This window comes from Podarcis pityusensis (genome assembly GCF_964106645.2).
Source record: "Podarcis pityusensis genome assembly, chromosome: 6".
NCBI classification, from domain to species: Eukaryota; Metazoa; Chordata; class Lepidosauria; order Squamata; family Lacertidae; genus Podarcis; species Podarcis pityusensis.
Window position 1 is genome coordinate 49431966 of NC_138030.1, and position 19723 is coordinate 49451688.

Here is a 19723-nt window from a genome sequence, read left to right on the forward strand (position 1 = left end):
TGAACCCTGTGGAACCCCATATTGAAGGTTCAATGGAGATGAAAAGCATTCCCCAAGTAATACCCTCTGGGAATGACTATCCAAGTAGGACGAACCACTGCAAAGCGGTGCCACCCACCCCTAGTTCAGAGAGTCGCTCCAGAAGGATACCATGGTTGATGGTATCAAAAGCCGCTGAGAGGTTGAGAACAATTAACAGGGACATGTTTCCCTTGTCTCTCTCTTGAAAGAGGTCAGTTTTTGTGCCAAAACCAAGCCTAAACCCCAATTGAAATGGATCCAGAAAATCAGTTTCTTCCAAAAGTGCCTGGAGCTGGTCTGTGACCACTCACTCCAGAACCTTGCCCAGGAAGGGGAGATTAGCAACCGGCCGGTAGTTAGTTAGCTGGAAACTCCTGTCTCTGGCACAACTTCAGTAGAAGCTTGATACTATGTCATTTTTCTTCTTCAGGATGACTCTACAGGGGAGATAATTTTCGATGAAGTGTTCTATGCCCTGTCCCGGTGTTTAGTAGGGTTGTTAAAGCCTTTTCGGATCCCAGGCTCGGACATTATCTACCAACCTGAGATCTTCATCACCATCCAAGTATATTCTTCCATCATTGGTCTGCAGACACACCAGGTAGTTATTATGTCTTGTGTTTCACGAGGCTGTTAACATGAGAGACTGCTGATAATGAGAGGTTTCATTACATGTCTAAACAATTGAACATTTGAGCCAGACTCTCCTGTGACATAAATTAACACACTAGGGTGGAAGAATATCAGGAGCTCTAAGCAACTGTTGGCAAACCTTTTTTAATTAAGTCATCATGTTCTGTAAATGAGATTGGTTTGCTAAGGATTAGAATTCTGTGTCTTCTCATTTAATGCCACGCCCATTCCACTGCAAAATCTGTTTTCAATGTCACATTATGTCCTACGGCATGGGTAAGGCTGCTCTTTCTACAAAGGTGCATTTCTGCAGCAAACAGACAAAAATCCCATTGTTGATAAGCTTTACCTGTGTTGAGCAGTGCATTCATACTGAATTACAGTGGTACTGGAGTTACAGATTGGTTAACTCTTTATCTTATACCATGCACATCTTTTTTTTAAAAATGTCAAAATTGGCAATGCTTTTATGAACCCTGTATATACTATGCAAATTGAACAGGATCGCATGTTTTGTCATATTTTGCATAGCCTTTTAAATTTATTTCTTATTCATTTTCTATCCCACCTTTCCTCAAAGGTGGTGGCACACATGGTTTTCCCCTTCCCCATTTTATTCTCACAACAGCCCAATGAAGTAGGTTCGGCTAAGAGAGTGACTGGACCAAGGTCACTCAGTCAGCTTCCTGACTGAGAGGGGATTTGAACCCTGGTCTCCCAGGTCCTAGTCCAACACTCTAAGCACTACAACCTGTTCTGCTTCTGCCAGTCATAAGGGGCATAAGGAGTTACTCAGGAGTGTTGTCCCCTAACCACTAGAAATCCTTTGTAGCCTCTCCTTTACATACTGAGATCTCCCAGAATGGCCCGCACATTTTCAAGCTTATATTTCACAGCTATAAGGTCGGGGGGAAACCTGCCTTTTAAAACGAATATGGAGATTTTCAAGTTGCTGAATTCTGTGCACACGATTGATTTGTGAATTTCTGTGTGCACAATCGCAAAGCTTGAATATGCTTAACTCTGATTATTGTGAGTGTAGTTGGACTTTGCCTCTCCTACTCCTGGCTGCTCTTATTAGGCCTGGGTGGCAATTGTAAGTGGTTCAGTTATTATGAACAGCATTTTTGTCCACATCCACAGCATTTAGTAAATTGTTAGTATTCATACATTCATTACTTGGAAATTATTATCAACAGTTTCTTACTCGTATATTCATGATTAATGGTGTTTGCTCTTCCTGCTTCGCCCTCTAGCTACCAGGATAGCTGTGTATGATTTAGAATATATATTTACTTTCACTTGTTTCCTTGATTTGTTTGATTTATGTATCAGGTTGTATGTATACTTGTTGCTAATTTTAGGAGCCTAAGGCAGACAGTGAAAGCAAATAAAATGTTGGGGTGCTGCAATTTTTTTGGCGCATAGGTGTCAAAAGCTGTTCTGTGAGTATATGCATAGTCCGGTGTTTGCAGAATGCCAGAATAGCAAGCCAATATTAATGACTTTTCTTTTTAGTAATAGAGCTACTTCTTCATCCCGTTCAGTGATCTTTCTTTTGTATGGTGCCTGATAATTTATTTGGCTTCCTCGTTTATTTACATACAAAATGCATGTGCCAGTTTTTCCACCGTGGTGTCCAAAGTAGTTCACAGTATAAAATTTATATTCCACAATAATAACCAAAAGATAAGACCAATAAACACTTAACTCCTTTCCCCCCTTCCCTTCCTGACTGCCATTAGATTGGAGGATTTCCCCCCAGTGTTTTCCTTCTGTGCCAGGAAAGAGTGAACAAGAACCGCTCACATTACAGACTTAGTGCTCCACTGTTCTTTTGACAACCCCATGAATCCATGGGAGCACCAATTCTGCAGCAAACCAGCATGGGAAACTAGCTACAACAGGTCACCTATGAAACAGAATGGGAGGAGTTTGCTATTTTAAATGAAAAAGAGCATGGAGTGAACCCCTCCCTCTGCTTTACCACACCCCCACTTTGTGTCATTTTTACCTAGCCCAATTCTAGTTCCAGAAGTACACTAGGTTGGGAGCAGGGTGGATAGAAAATCTATCTTATCTATCTATCTATCTATATATATATATCAGATTTTTTAAAATTTTAATCGGATTTATTTATTTTTTAAATCGGATTTTTAAAATAAAATGCTTTTGGAGGAAAAATCTTTCCAAAGATAGTTTTCTTTGGAATGCAGAATGCTGCAGCGAGACTCCTTATGGGGTCCTCGCTGCGAGATCACATTCACCCGGTGCTATACCAGCTGCACTGGCTCCCGGTGGAGTACAGGATCAGGTTTAAGGTGCTGGTTTTAACCTTTAAAGCCCTATACGGCCTAGGACCCTCGTACCTACGGGACCGCCTCTCCTGGTATGTCCCACAGAGAAACTTACGGTCTTCAAATAAAAACATCTTGAAGGTCCCAGGCCACAGAGAGGTTAGGCTGGCCTCAACTAGAGCCAGGGCTTTTTTGGCTGTGGCTCCGATCTGGTGGGACACTCTGTCACAAGAGACCAGGGCCCTGCGGGACTTGACATCTTTCCGCAGGGCCTGCAAGACAGAGCTGTTCCACCAGGCCTTTGGCCAGGGCACAGCCTGACTCCCTCCTTCGGCAATCTTCACGTAACTCTGGCCCATTGGTTGCCAGTGGCTTGATTTGAATTAATTTTATAATGAATGATTTTAGAGTGTTGTGTTGTACTGTTGTACTGTTTTATTGTTGTTAGCAGCTGTTAAGTTGTGGGCGAACATATCAGACATAGCGATTCTTCCAAAGCAGCTCTTTATTTGTAAGGTGGAACAGAACTAACTGAGGAGCTCAGTCAGCCTGCTTATATAGAGCTCCAGAACAATGTAACTGTTGCCATTTTCTAAAACTATCCAATCACTGAACGTCACTTTCGATCCTTCATTTGCATAACTATCTACAGCATCCCCCTGCTGGCCCAGGGTGAGAACTTCAGTACATAACAGCCGCCCTGAGCCCGGCTTCGGCTGGGGAGGGCGGGATATAAGTAAAATTTATTATTATTATTATTATTATTATTTATTATTCTATTTAAGTTACATTATAGTCCAAAGGCTATTCATCAGGAAATAAGGATTTGTTTTAAGTTTTTCATGTGTGCTAAAACTCAGTCTAAGTCTTTTTTTTTTTAATTATTGTTTAACCACATCAGTTAACAAACACGGATACATATGGTATAATGTTATTTTTTAGTTAAATAAATTGTTTAAATTGTTATTAAGGAAATGATTATTTTTCTCTTTCCAATAAAGTACAGAAGAAAAGTTGTCCAAATATAAGCAGTTAACTTATTAAACCTTGCAGTAATTTCCTAATTTTCTGTCTATGTATTTCTAATAGTATAACCAAATCAGTAATTTTTGATATAACTGTAAAAGCTCTGAAAATTTATTATTCCAAAAATGAAATCTTCATCTGGTTTTAAATATTAAGATTATACCAGCAAGCAGTGGCGTAGCATGGGGGGTGCAGGGGGGGGCCGGCCGCACCGGCCACAACATCTGGGGGGGGCGCGCTCGCACTCGCAGCTCTCTGCCCCTACTAAAATCCACGGGTTAGGGGGCGCAAATTACTTGCCTTGCCCCGGGTGCTGACAACCCACGCTACGCCACTGCCAGCAAGAATGTCTTTCTGTAAAAAAAATGATTTAATTCAAGTCTTACTGACTAGTGATTTAAATCGTGATTTAAATCAAATCCACCCTGGTTGGGAGAAAGTTGCATATAGCAGCAGAACACGGCACACTTGCTTTCATCTAAGGAATAGTTCCCACATTTTATAGGCAAATGAAACAGTTGCATGAATTAAGCTTACATTATCAGTCCTGCAACACATTATATGTGGCTGCCCTTCCTTGTCTAGTTAGGTTCAGGGAGACTGGAGAGACAACCCTAGTTTGTTGGCTTCCTTGCTCAGTGGGGGAAACACAATTGTTCCAAGTGTCTCTAAGAAACTCTGTATGGGTTGACTGCGCACGGTCCTGAGAATGCGTCTTAAGGTTCTTGAAATCCAAAGATTCTCACCCACAACAAGGAATCAGGTTGAAATAGCAAAGCTTTTGTTAATTACAGGGGGGTAGAAAAGGTACTCAATTTTGAATTTATTAATGCAGTGCAGCTTATAAAGATTAAATCTCGGGTGTATTTGATCTAATACCCCATATGCATTTGTAACCTTAAAGACAAAAAATAAGTTCTTTCAAAGGAAAAGTTAATATTATATTAACAAAATATTTTTAAAAAGGATGGGGTGAAAGCACACCCATTTGATGTGGAAATCCAGAAGACAGAACAGAGATTCAGTTACACATCCAGTGCTCAGATGATAATTCCTGCAGCTCTGTGCGTGTGTTTGTAAGCCTGGACCAGAAGCTCGGTTCCAGAATCTTTGCCTTTTAGGATGATACTCAGCTGTTTTGGTGGGAACGCAAGCCCTGTTCCTAGAAGCACAAGAAGACAACGGAATCCTTTACCTAAGCTGTTTCATCAAGTGCTGCAATGAGATGCAGAGCATCCCGTAGTTAGGAGAAACAGGTATTACTGTAAGGGGCCAACATTTGCCCTTGCTCTAGGATTTTGGGTCTTGTAGGTTTGTATAGAAGAGGAGGAGGGGTTTTGTGATGTTGGGGAATCAAGAAGAACAAGGAGGGGTTTCTCTCAACCTTCTAAAAAAGGGCAAGGTTCAAGAAGTTAAAAGGTAAAAACATCCCAGAATACCCATGTGATATATTTGATGTTGATGCCTGGTTTATCAGGAAACTTGAAGTAACTTCTGTGCATATAGCCAGTTCTTACCAGTTTCTGCCTTGTTGCAACCAAGTCAGGCAGTTTGATTTTTAAACTCGTGTCACGAAACAAGAGTAAGGGTCAAAGTGGGAGTGATCCTAGCATGCTGCACTGGTCTTGCCAACTTCTCAGACTGTCTGTGAATCAAAGAATAGGCTACCCAGACTACTGTGATAGTTCTCTGCCCATGATTCTCCACTTCTCTTGTCTATAGAAGAGAATGAGGCAGCAGGCAATAGGAGAGGTGAGACTCTGATAGCTGGCTTGGATTCCTGGGTTATATTATTTCTGGCACATCTTCTAACTTAGTCATGCAGTGCTTTAGGGGTAGAATAATAGTGTTCTTCTAAAAGATTCCTTGAGGTTGTTAACATACCTAGTGCTTAATTCCGCTGGCACAGAAAGTAGGTTCCTGGCATGGTGCAAAGTAGCAAAAGTGAGAAACTGCAAAAATGTGGAAGTCTTCGACGAACAAAGGAAAGTCTTCGGTTTCATTTCCCATATCTGTCACCTGGTAACTCTGCTGAATGTTGAAACACCAAAACGAACCTTGGGAAAATTAGGTTGTAAAATGTACATGCTATTTTGAAATTCTGAAACATGATGAACCCAATTTCTAAGGCAGCCAGCCAGCCAGCCAGAGGAGAGAAGTTGCAACACAATGGCTTGTTTGAAGACGGGGATATTTGAATGAAAATTGGCGTTCATTTTCAGGACATAGCCATGTATTTCAAGTTCAGACATCAGGTTGACTCCCATGGCTACTTTAAGGAGAGGGAAGAGAGGCGCAAAATATACATCTTCATCGTTCTACCTTTCTCCTGTGTTCAGGCATGAGTGCCCTTGCTTGTGTATCTAAAGCAGCAGCAGCATCCACACACAAGCAGATTTGAGGAAAACTCAATACTTGCAGAAGTACCAATAAAAAATAAAAAAAGCTTTCAGAAAACCCCCCAACAAGGCAGACCTCTCAAGCAGCCTGAGGACTCAACATGCTTAGTTGTCAGGGAATGTGGATTGACTGGGTTGGGGATGTGGAAGAAGGAAAATAGGTAGCAGGGGGAATCAAAAAGAGTATCCTGGAATACAGCGTGACTGGCTTGCTGGAACACTGAACAAGAACATTCCACACTGCAACGTTTCATGGCAGGTCCCACCTGCAGTGTTATATTTAAAGGAACAATTCTTGAAAACTGATTTGCTAGCATAATATACAATGTCGTAGATAGTTTATCTTGATGAATTTTGAGCTGGAAATTATCTCCAGGAGATATAATTTACTGATTTGTCCTGGGAAACCTAGTTGAAATTTGCCTATATGCCGCAGCAGCTTTTGTAGGAAGCTTTTATCTCCATAAAATTTTGTGCATTTCTGGCTCCAAACATCATTTGTAGAATTTCACCTTTTTAAAAAAGAACAACAAAACCAACAACTGCTTGCTGGTGAATTGTTGCAATCCACTGTTCAGATTTTCTGAGGTTTTGATGGTGTATCACTTGCCTCAGTATGCAGCAGAGTACTTTAATTGGAACAAATAAGGATTTCCATTGTCTCTGGCCCAGGTACTATTCCAAGGTTGTCTGCTGGATGAGACCAAAACAGAGACCTTCCTGCAGCAGGTTTATACACGGCTGTGCACCTTTGAGAACAAAGTGGCTGAGATGCTCCAGCAGCAGTATGAGCCCAAAACTCAGGTGAGAAGACTACTTTCTGCTGCTTTGAATGGGTGGGAGTTTTTGTATTATTTGCTCATCCAGTCTATGAAGCCACCCATCCCAAGAGTAGCCAGCATGGTACACTCTGGATGTATGCCATTGGCTGTGCTGGCTGGGACTTGCATAAAGGACGAAAGACCTGAACCAGTTATTTCCATAGAGAGAGTGGGTTCTTTCTTCTTCTTTTCTTTTTTAAGGAAAATGCCCTTTGTGTAGGATTCTTGTGCAGCCTTGCAGATAGGTGTTACCATACTTTTCCATGTATAAGATGCCCCCTATTTTGGGGGCTGCAACCAATCACCAAGCCCCACAATGCGCTGCCCGTGTATAAGACGAGCCCTGTTTTTAAACATTATTTTTGAGTAAAAAACCCTAGTCTTATACACGGAAAAGTATGGTACTTATTTGTTTCTTGTATTTACTAGCAGCTTTTCTGAGAATGTTAAATGCATATGTATTTGTCATTTATGACTAAGTGAGTAGCTGAAAAAGAAGGGTTACGAACTAACTTGCTTGCTAGTATACATGATGCAAATCTCACCCTAGCCATGAACTAACTAGGTGCCCTTTATACAGGCTGCCATCTTTCAGCCTATGTTATTGCAATAATAGAAGCCTACCTTACAGGATGGTGCTAAGGAAACTGAAGATGGCATTGTAAACTGCCCTGTAATCTTCAGAGGAAGGCCTGTAGAGAAATTTAATAAGCAGCAACCACAACCACAACAACAACCACAACCACAACATGTGGAAAAGGGTTTAAACACGTTTAAAAGTACTTTGTAAATGCTATGTAACAGTAACTCTCTTCCAGTTTACAACTGTTTCCCTGCTTGGTCACATGTAGGTGATTATTGCATCCCCATAACCAACCAAATGACTGCCCTGCCCTGTATAAGCATAAAGTTTGGAGATACCTGGGAAAGTGGTGGTGTCACCCTCACTTTCCCTTGCAGCTTAGGCACTATATTTTACATAATTGAATGTCATTGCAGCAAAAATTGCTTCCTGTTAGGAGCAAGACACATGCTCATCAGAGATGTTCCATAGAAATGCTGACTAGATTACTGTGAGATCAAATTGTTGGCTGGAGAATAGGAAAGTTCTTCAAGTTCCTGTTGAGAATTAGAATGAGTCTGTTCGGAGAAGAGTTTTGTGTGGCAGGCACAGCACTGCACCTGAAACAAATGATTTAGCTGCATGTGTGTGAAGAGGAATTAAAAAGCAAGAAGGGATTTTTAATAAGATCCTGAGAGCAACCACAAAGGTTTTTTTATTTTTTTATTAAAGGTACCTTGAATCCTCTCCATGAGCACATGACTTAACTGTCCTTTCATTTTTCTGTGCTGCAGACAGATTCAACACCTCTATCCACCCTCATTTTTGGAGCTGGCTTACAAGTTGTTGTATAGAGAGGTAGCTTCCCCTGTGGCTTCTGGAGCAATTGCTTTGAAAGCAGAGTTAGCTCTTTCTAAGCACAGGATCAACATAACTGAAACTTAGTAGGATGGGATGTGGGGTTGTTGGCCTCAGGCAGAGGCTGTGCCTGAAACTGTTGAAGCATGTGCTGACACCAGCAACCGGCAAAAGTAGATGACTCTATGATTTCCCAAATGAAAAAGCTTGTGTGTCTGTCTGAGGGCTGTCATGTGTGCTGGGGTGGGTTTTCAGGTTTTTGCTGATGCTATTGTTTCCCTGCAGAAATCTTGCAATAAAAAACCTGAAAGTAATTGTGGATACTAACAATACAGGTTGGGGTTGTCAGAGGTTGCTCAAAACAATCCCTCTGTGAAGGAAGACTTGATTGATTTGATTAAAAACTTGCTTCTCCCTACAACTACCTCAGGCACACTTTGGTATAGACCAAACTCCCCTCTGTTTTGGGGACTGTGGATCAGAACACCAGGGAATGTCACTTCATACGATGCTAAGCAAAGGTGGTCCTGAAAATTCTTTCCCATTCACTTTATAAACCTGATTTTGGAGTCTACCAGATGTGCAAGAGGCACTTGTTGAGCCTGGGTGTGTGGAAAGCAGGGGAAAATGGGCTTTACTTGGAGGAGAGGCCTTTGGGCACTTGCAGGTGAGCGAAGGGGAGGCTCACAGTTTTAGCTCATAAGAACTTGTCTTGTTACAGGTGGATCTGTCCTCCCTTAACCAGGAACGTCTTTGTGACCCCCAGGAGCCCTCCGGGAGGAAACTGGGCGTCTCTATGGTCACTGCTGACGTTGGACTTGTCACTATGATTCGGCAGGGGATTCTGGCACTTCAGCTGCTGCCATCCAACTCCAGTGCAGGTTAGTTTAAAGGTCTTCCTGAAGGTGGGATTGCTAGAGAAAGCATGGGGGGGGGGAGAGTTGCGGAAGTTTCAAAGCCATCCGTTACGTGTGAATGACCCAAGGGAGCTGAGAGGAGCCTTAGCCTGGCTCTGCCCAAGAGTATACAAGACTGAAAAGGTGATCCACATTTCGAGGCTTGACAAATCAAGAGGTTTTGAGTCTTGGCTTTTCTTTCTCTGAAAGTCAAGGTTGTTCCCAGTACAGCGGACTTTACCGCTTGATTGTCTTGCCTTGGGCTGCTCCCTAAGTGCTATCTGAACAACGTAGCAAAACTTTTCTTACAGCTTTCAGTCTACCTGGGGAAAGGTAGAACTTTTCCTTTCTTTTTTCAGAATTGTCACATATGCATTTTGTGGGTCTTTCGTGGAATGATTTTATACACACACACACACACAGAGAGAGAGAGAGAGAGAGAGAATGAATCTTGTGAATCTGAGGAAGCTACTTCATGCCTCCTCTAGAATTAAAGTAGCCATTCTCTAACCCCTATCCATCAATTGTATGTCTCCCTTGGGATTTAACTCTTAGATTCCTTTTAGAATGCCTGCCCTCTCCCATCTACTGCTAATATTTGTTTGTTTGCAGGGATTATCGTGATCACAGATGGTGTCACCAGTGTCCCAGATGTAGCAGTCTGTGAGACTCTGCTCAACCAACTGCGCAGTGGGACTGTGGCTTGTTCCTTTGTTCAGGTACTGTGGAAGTGTGCTGGTGACAGGCACATTAGTTCTTTACTGTGCATGCACTATGATCAGAGCTAACCCAGCCAGCCTTCAGGGGAAAACAAGGCTGTTGCCTGTGGTGCCCAGCATTCCAGAAATCTCCACCTTTGACACATAACTCTTGGCAACAGTTTCCTCTTGCATTTCTGGATTTACCTGCTTTCCCAATGCCTGCTAGGAGGTGAACTGGGACTTCTAGTAATGCTGCCTAGGAATCTGGCGGAAACGCTTATTCCAGGTGGATTTTTGTGGTACACAATTGTGTGGTAGCTGAGGCTGAAATTCTATAGTTGCGTACAATTCTATAATCCTTACCTAGGATTAAGTCCCAGTTGCAGCCCTGCACTTGCCTAAAAGTAGATCCCGTTTGAAATACTGTATATCGGGCTTGCTTTTGAGCAGGCATGTATAGGATTGCACACCTAGCTACTGAAAAGAAAAACCTAAGTAAGAAAACAGTTTTTTTTGTCAACCCTTGATTTTTTAATATGCTGTTAATTTTCCCCAATATATGGTAGAACATGGGGAGACCAGTGCTTCCCCCCCCCCTAGAAAAATAGGTGCCAGTAATCACTGTGAAGTTGTTACAGTAAGTGCCACACTTTTTAGCAAGGGAAAAAAAAGAGGCACTGGGCCTGCGTACCCTTGAGTATCCCCTGGGGGGGGGGGAGCACTGAGCAGAGGGATTTCTGTTTGCTTACAGCAGGGGGGGAAATTAAGAATGGATGGGGCAGTGACCTGACCGCTATGTAAATGTTGCTACTACTAGTGCAGGGTTGCATCAAGGTTTAGACCTGCACAGACACCCCAGATAACTTTGCAGGTGTGTCCATGAAGCTTGAACCACACTGCCGCCTTGACGCTGCCATATCCCAGTAAATGGCAGTAACACTAGTCTTGGAAGGCCAGTGGCACAGCACAGCTCCTCCACACCATCTAGTCTTGGCACCAGTTGTTCAGCCTATGTACTGTTGAAAAATGAGTGAGTTCACCTATACGCCCTTCTCCTGTATCCTTGAGAACATTGTCTTGAACAATCAGTGAAGTTTAGAAATTTGAATTTGTGCATTGCCTATTACCGAGGTAATGCCGCCTTTGGTTTTAAATAGCAAAGCTTTTTTTAAAAAAAATCAAAAAATCAAACCCAACTACTCAGATGTGACAGGTGTCAGCACCTGAACTATCCTCCCTAAAGCAGTTCATATTTTAAGCAGCCCACTAAATAAATTCCTAACCATTTAAAACAGCAGCCTGCACCCTGTTCCAGGTGAATTAGTGAACTGCTAAAAGGTAAAGGTAAAGGACCCCTGACAGTTAAGTCCAGTCACAGATGACTCTGGGGTTGTGGCGCTCATCTTGCTTTACTGGCTGAGGGAGCCGGCGTTTGTCCGCAGACAGTTTTTCCGGGTCAAGTGGCCAGCATGACTAAGCTGCATCTGGCACAACAGAACACCGAAACCAGACCAGCGCACGGAAACACCTTTTACCTTCCCGCCGGAGTGGTACCTATTTATCTACTTGCACTTTTTTGCCGTGCTTTTGAACAGCTAGGCTGGCAGGAGCTGGGATCGAGCAATGGGAGCTCACCCCGTCATGGGGATTCGAACCGCCGACCTTCTGATCGGCAAGCCCAAGAGGCTGTGGTTTAAACCACAGCGCCACCCACTGTGCTAGACAGTTAAAATTCTGTTCTCATGCCCAACTCCCTGGATCATTGCTCCATCCAGTATCAACTAAGCAGGGGCCTATAGTACCTTACTTTTCAGGCCTTGGTCTAAAAGCAAGAAGAAATACCTACAGAAGGAGCTAGGAGTTGCAATGCCCATTGTCACATATAAAGCCAATCCTCTTCCTGTAGTTTGGGAGACAGGATGATTGCGTATATGTAGACTAATGTGAAATGGGCTTGATGAGAAAATTGCTTTGTGTGTTGCAAACAGGAAGGTGCTGTCGTCTTCACTTCTGGAGCACAAAGTGAAATAATTGCATGGGTTGAAGCTGTAGAATTTTATTTTTAATTTTTTTTGCATTGTGCAACCAGCAGTTTGGCATACACTTTGGCAGGATGGGATGAAATTGAGTTCATTACAATATAGGTGGCAGGAGCTGTTTCAAGGGAAAAGCGTCATGTGATTTTCTTTCCCCAGGTGGGTGGAGTCTACTCTTATGATTGCAGTTTTGGTCACGTTCCTAATGTGGAGCTCATGAAGTTCATTGCCATGGCAACGTTTGGTACATACCTCTCCACGTGTCCTGAGGTGGAGCCTTCTAGTTTGGACCTAAATGTCTACCACAAAGCTTTTCTGCTGTACTCCTTTCTGCGCAGCGGGGAATCGCTGAACCCTGAGTATTACTGTGGTGAGCTTATTCTGCATGGAATTCAGAAATACTCCCCATCTTACCCACCCTGTCTTCACTAGTTCGAAAGGCCAAAGAACCTTGAACATGTCTGAAATGTGTAAATGCATAGTAGACCACCTTTGCAAGATAGTGGGTGTGATGGATTTTGCATGAGATTGAAGGATGAATAAGCAGGACTGTGGAAGCTCTCAGCTATTCTTTGCCTCATTTTTAAAAAACAGTTGGCCTAGAACCGAACAAAACCAAACAAAACAGCACGGTTTTGTTTCATAGACCTTTTTTCAGTTTCATGCATTTATATACCACTTAATATTTAATATATTATTTTATATGTGTGTATGTGTGTGTGTGTGTGTGTGTGTGTGTACACACACACACACACACACACACACACCATAGACGTATCACATCTGAAATGCAACAGCACCATATAATATAGTGAAATCTTAGTAAAGCAGAAATGTAGCAGCACACTTTTAAAAACATCTTGAGGGTTGAGTAAAGCTTGTCAGAACAGATGAATCTTCATTTGAAGCTCATCAAATGTGGTGCCTGCCATACTGGGAGGGAAATCCAGAGGGTCAGTGCTGTCACAGGGAACACCCGCTTCTGATAAATTATTAGATGACAATCTGTTGGTGACCAAATTGTTGGCAGGCCCTCCACTAAATATCCTAAGGTTCAGCTGATGCTGAAGAGGTCTGCATTTCAGGAGTAGTTCAGGGCTTCTCCGTTCTGCTCCTTTTAAAGAAGAAAAGTGTGGTCAATTCTAAGCATGTTATTTTAAGCATCCTACCAAGTACAGTTTGTCTCCATCCTAGACTTCTAGCCTTAGCATTTCAGTTGTGTGGTTGACTCTTCCTAGTAGCTGCTGGAGGCCCTTGCAAAGTGCCTTGGGACCTTCTGTTAAGGGTGGGAATAACTGGCATAATTGTCTACTGTCGTTGCAGTGTCCCAGCACAGGCTGTTCAATGAACACCTTGTTTCCGCAAGCAGCAACCCTGCCTTGGCTATGAGGCGGAAGAAGCATACGGAGAAGGAAGTACATGCTGATCTTATCAGTATCATCTCTGTCCGGCTGCGAGAGGGTTATAGTATCCGCGAGGTCAACGTCACAAAAGGTGACTTCCAGTAATCTTACTCTGCTTTGTGAAGTGTGGCCAGTGTTCATCTGATGCCCACTCGGACATTACCCAGAGCAGGTTCTGGGGGCCAAATGGAGTCCTCCAATCCCCTCAGTTTGGCCCTCAGGACTTTCCTCTGGCCACATCCCTCGATAACACAGCTGAGTGTTTTTCGAGTTTTGCCTGGCTGGAATGTGTCCTTGGACTCTGATTATGCTTCCTGCTTACTGGGATGAAGGATAGGGCAGGGGTGTACGAATGTGTGTAGGAACTATCCTCCTGTACAAAGGTAAAATTTGCATTTGCTGCTTTTGCTTCTGTCCCCCACCCACGACTAGTATGTGATCCCTGGAAAGCTGCCCCGAAGGTAATGTGGCCCTTGGATTGAAATGTTCCCCATCCCTTATCCAGAATATAGCTCAAGCCCACCATGTACCATCAGGGGTCTTCTTACTGCCCCCTAAGAGCTAGTGTGGTGGGACGGATGTAGTATTGGGTCTGAATGTGGTGACCTTAGGTTCACATTCTAGCTCATCGGCGAAGCTTGCCAGAATGTCTTGGCTCTGTTTGTCTATCCATGTATCCAAGAACTTCATATAAATCAGCATAAATATTGGGCACTCATGGACTATGGGCCAGTTTAACACACCATCAGTGTGCAAAAGCTTGTAAGCATGATGGAACTGTATATATCTTCTCCCCATCCCTCCCACATTGTACTCAGCTTAAAGCTGCTGTGGGAACCTGTGGCCCTACAGATGACCATAGACTCCAGATCCCATCAGCCCCAGTGGTCAAGGGTGATAGGAGTTGTAATAGAACAACATCTGGGTGGCTGCAGATTAGCTATCCCTTTCTTAATCCCATTTTCTAGGGGTTTTTTGGGGGGGGGTTCTGTTAAGAAAAAGATCTTGTCTCCATAGAAGCTAAAAATATCTTTTTTTAAAAGAAAAGGAAAAGGGGGAAGGAGCTGAGTTTTTCATCATCAGATCTTGTGCCATGTCATATTTTGACTAACATATTATGTATATGGACACAATGGAGCTTTTTTTGGCTGTTAGTGTGTGAATAAAAAGTAGAAAGCTAGAAAAGAGACCAGAAACCTGATGCAACGGAGGCCACACAGTGCACAGAAACTTCTTTTTCCAGAGTCCCAGCACATTTTGTGCTGTGAGGCCAAGTATTCTTCAAGGGAATACTTGCTGCCAAATGTAGCTGCATGAATAAGAAATTCAAGCATGCACAGCAGATAAGTGGATGTTTCTGTGTTAGATTCAGAAACATGCAATTTGTCTCGAATGCACTGGGATTGTTAGTCTGTTGAAATAATAAATATTATACTCTCCCTATGTGGTCCGTGGCCCATGGGGTCTAAAAACGATATAGTTGCTATCATCTGGGGTGAATGAGCCAAGTAAAATTATTGATCATGTTATCTTTCACGGAAAAGCACTTTAATTGTGTGTTCCTGATCTTAGTCGGCTCTGTTAAAGGTCCTGAATCTGTGCCTCTTTGAGAAATGATGCATGCACATCCATTTCAAGGCGTAGTGCAGTGGGGGTGGGGGCAAGATGGGACGCTGACTATAACCCGTTCTCACAATCTTACTGCATGCATATAGGTGGCACTCATCTAGAAGTGAAGTTAGTCCTGTTGTGGAAGCACAATATGAGAATTGAATACTTGGCAGTGGCCCCATGGCCCTTGGACCCTTCTAAACGTAGTACATGGGTGGAAGTGACTATGGAGGGCAGCTATGACATTTTGCACGACATCAGCTGCACCATGCGGAAACCTATCACCAGCTTGTACCGCACAACTGTGATACGCCGCTTCTGGAACACTTTGCAAAGGTAAGTCTGCTGGCGCCTGCCCCGTTACTGGGGTGGTGGCCCTCCATATTTCCTTCCCAAAGGCATCATGGGCAGTATGTATCTTCATCTTCTTTGAAGCTGTGTATTCACTCTTAAGAAGCAGTGCTTCCACTGCTGCTCTTAAACTTATTGTTTTCCATCTCTGGTGCTGGACAGTGGCTGGGCACAGAAGACAATTTCATTACATGAGCAAAAGAGTTATCGCTGCTTGTAAGGAAAGTATGAATAGGAGATGGTAATTGTCTCTGGTAGATCAGCATTGACAATGCACTGGTGTAATGTAAATGTCACTGGTGGGGGTGATGTTGTCTTTTCAGCATCAACCAAACAGATCAGATGCTGGTTCACCTACAGTCGTTTGACAGTGTGCCAGAACACTTCACAATCCCTGAAAGCACTAGAAATGGAGTGCCTCTCTTCTACATTCCTCCAGGATCCACAACACCGGTATGTTGTTTGCTGTCTCTGATCCTTGACTGAGATAATAGAGGCACAGCTCTTATATCTAATTTAGCTGCCTGCCTGCTGAGCTCTTAGAGTTGACTGCCTTATGCTGATTTGCATGTCGAGGGGGAGAGGGAAGTACGGGTATTTTGTTCATCCTACTTTCAGGGGTGGATGATATTCTGCAGTATTGTATTTCAATTATGTTGTATCTCTTTGGTAGAGTACTGCATGAACCTGTTCAGTTCTACTGTGTCCAGTCATACAGTTTCTTAGGTATTCCCTTCTGAGTTATCCCAAGTAACCTGTATAGATGTGTATTTTTTAAGACCATCAATTAAAGATGGTGTGTGTGTGTGTGTGTGTGTGTAGGTTCTTGACTATATAGAGTCATTGCTTCTTATGCAACAGCAGGTTGCAAGCAGTAGACCAGGGGTCACCAACATCTGGCCTGGGGGCCGGATAAGGCCTGAAACCCTCGTTTATCCAGCCCGCGGTGACCACCCCCCGCTCTTACCGGCGCGGTTTGGGGACCCACTTCCAGGTCGGAAGAGCACCGGAAACAGCTTGTGCGCATGCGTAGGGGCCTCCTACACGTGCGCACACGCTATTTCCGGTGCTCCTCTGACCCAGATGTGCGCTGGAAATAGCCTGTCTGCACACATACGGGCACATGCTCCCCTGCCTTTTGGCCCGCTGTGCGATTGTCACCAGGCCGAGGCAAGAAAAGCTTGTCGACCCCTGCAGTAGACTTTATTAAAATGACAGTTGCAGGCGTAGGTTAATCCATCAAAACCTTGCAGAAGGAGTATCTAATCTGAATTCAAATACCAAACAAATATTCTGGAAACCATCGGTTGACTAGGTAAATAATACAGTTCTTGTTTGCCTGTCCCTTACTGTGCTGCTTGATGTGCTGTTCTGTATAGCCTTTGTATTTGGCTACTGCAATAGGGAAAATTCCAAAAGATAAACTCTATTCCTCACAATCCTTTTAACCTTATTATTTGCAATAACTTTGCAGCTAATTTCTGTTTATTTGTTTTTAAATGCTCATTTTCTTAATTTTTTATACAGTAAGCCCAGATCAATTGTATACAAATAAAAGGTAAAAAATTGTAAAAATATATAACGAAACCAGAGCTTCAACCTAGCATGCATGATCACTTCTAACTGCAAAATAAATGTGTAATATAGAGGAATGCAGATCTGTGTAAGAACTCTCAGTGCAACACATTTGTCAAACCTCCAAATAACAGATGTCTGAGTAATAGGTCTAACCAAAAAGTTTTGTTAGGATCCGGGGTCTTCCAGGTACACCTTGACCCACCAGATAATGCAAAAACAGACCCCATGCACATACCAAATTATCTCTCTTTATTTTGCCTCACAACACACAATGACATTTTGTCAATTTTTCAGCTAATGCAATTAAGCATACCTTTGCCTACCAGCCTTGCATAGTGAAAGAGAAAACTGAAATATAAGGGCAAGTCCTGGGTCAGGAAAAGCTCTGGTTAAGAATATCCGTGATTTCTTGGAGTAGTACCACAGGTCAAGATCACCACAAATGAAACATTGTGCCAGTTTTACCGCATCCCTTCCCAGTACAGCATAGACACAGTGTTATTCATGCAACCCAGTTTAACCAGGATAACGTCCACCTGTATATTAGCTCCAGTGTGGTCTCTCTTAACTTTGCAGACACAAACTTCAGTGGCGTCTTTGACCACACAGCATTCCAGACATTTCCCTTGATTTCGGGTCCACCTCCCAAGCTCTGCATAGGCCCTTAGTCGTGCCACGTAACTTGGGAAGCAAAATCCTGTATACAACATGGATATCAAACACTTGATGTCTTGGCCATCATTAAGGCAGTGATTTTCAAATAATGTCAGACCTCTAGGGACTTCCCCTGAGCACTTTAACGTCATACCGAGATATGGACCTCAGAGAAGTTGATTTCAGTTGTAACTAAGATGTCCCAGCATGGTGCAAAGCTACTTCCCATTTAATGTTTGATCTTTGGTGAAAAGAACAGCTGCTCTATACAGACCTTTATCGTTCCATCCTTTGAATTGGTTTATCTTTATCTGAAAAACAGGTGAAACAAGAAGGGGTAACAAAGGTAAATGGGTGGAGCGGGAGTCAAAAACAAAGCCCATTTCTTCCACATTTTCAGGGTCACTCAGTGGATTGGCTATTGCTTTCCTCTTTGCCAAGGACAGTTTTTGGGAAGGGTGTGTCTCTGCCCTTGGGGCAATCTGGACGAATTTCAGTCAGAACCAATGCTACATCCAGATTGTCATAAGATAATTGTCGGAGTGAGGCATTCACAAAGTAAAGGAAGGATTGAACTCTGATTAATAAGAATACACACACAGGCTTGAACCAGCAAGACTCTGGGAAGGGTGCGTATAATAGTCTCTGTCTCTCTCTCCCTCCAGCCCCTGGCCCAGGTCGTTTTATTCACAAAAGAGCTTTTTACAGAGTCTTCATATGAACCAATCAGATTTCTTCTGAGCATTTCCACAAACCCCATGTGGGAACAAAGTTAAACTACCAAAACTAATTAAGCACACATATTTTTGGGGTAAACAAAGAACAGAACTACAAAGGAGAGCATTTGGCAACCCCAGAGGTGATAAACAAGCAATATACATGATAAGAAGGAGGACAGCGATCATTATCACCTTTATGTGAGATCTGTTTCCTGGCCCTAAGATTAACATCCTAAGATTATCAGAAAAGCTACATCAAAGAAGCTGCCCACTGTCTTTGATGACCCAGGAGCCTGCCTGGTGAAGCAACTGGGCTGTGTACGTGACTTGTGAAGAAAGAGAAATGGAACAGGGATGCAGAGGTGTGGATTGATCAAGAATCATATCAAAATAGTTTAAACCCAGTCAACGCAATGGTTTCATTGCTGACACAGATGGCTTACTCTATATTTGTTATAATTCCTCTTGGTAATCCCACCTGACCCCACACTCTGGATATTTGCACTCCTACATCGGAGCTGGCATGATTCATAATAAAACTGAAGGTTTGGGACCCCCTTCCACCCCATTCCTTGTTTGATACGTAATGATTTTGCTCATTAGGGGCCTCTGCCTTCCCTTAATAAAGCCATTAAGCAACTTTTGCCATTGTCTAATCACTCCATCATCCAACCAGATGGGGGGAGTATGTGGAATAAGAACAAGAATCAAGGTAACAAAGATGCTTTTACTGCTGAGATTCTCTCTAACTAGGTGAGATTGAGAGCTCCATCTGTGTAAGTCGGTTTTGCCATCTTTCACTAGTGAGTAATAATTTTTCCTTTTGAGTTGCTGAAGCAGTTAGATTATCACTGTCCCCAGATACTTTAGGCACCTGAGCTGCAAAGTAAAACTGCAAGTGCTTTGTAGTTGATCAGCTAGCGGTATGCCTATACATAACATAACATACTTACCACAGTTCACTTCAAGACCAGTTGCAGAGTGAAAGGGGTCCAAGACTGTTTGGATCTCAGGTCAGACTTTGATCGGATCTTTCAGAAAAAGGAGGCTATTGTCAGCAAACAGGCTGAGTACATGCTCTCTGCCATTTACACCTAGGCCTTCCACGTCGTTATTGTTGCATGTTAAAATTAATCAGAGTTTCCATAACCATAAAC

The 19723-nt window shown here is 43.0% G+C and overlaps 1 protein-coding gene across 5 annotated transcripts in view; it reads left to right on the forward strand.

Moving 5' to 3' along the window:
* The window catches only part of SZT2 (SZT2 subunit of KICSTOR complex), an 80120-nt gene that overhangs the window by 5823 nt on the left and 54574 nt on the right, over positions 1-19723 (forward strand). For 4 of the 5 annotated variants that reach the window (XM_081009314.1, XM_081009318.1, XM_081009316.1 and 1 more), the window contains exons 4-11: positions 452-622; positions 7049-7180; positions 9339-9498; positions 10126-10232; positions 12410-12620; positions 13574-13744; positions 15369-15600; positions 15939-16068. In XM_081009314.1, coding sequence (XP_080865440.1) covers positions 452-622; positions 7049-7180; positions 9339-9498; positions 10126-10232; positions 12410-12620; positions 13574-13744; positions 15369-15600; positions 15939-16068 — 1314 coding nt within the window. The remainder of the gene's footprint in view (positions 1-451; positions 623-7048; positions 7181-9338; positions 9499-10125; positions 10233-12409; positions 12621-13573; positions 13745-15368; positions 15601-15938; positions 16069-19723) is intronic. The other variant, XM_081009317.1, reaches the window with a different exon arrangement.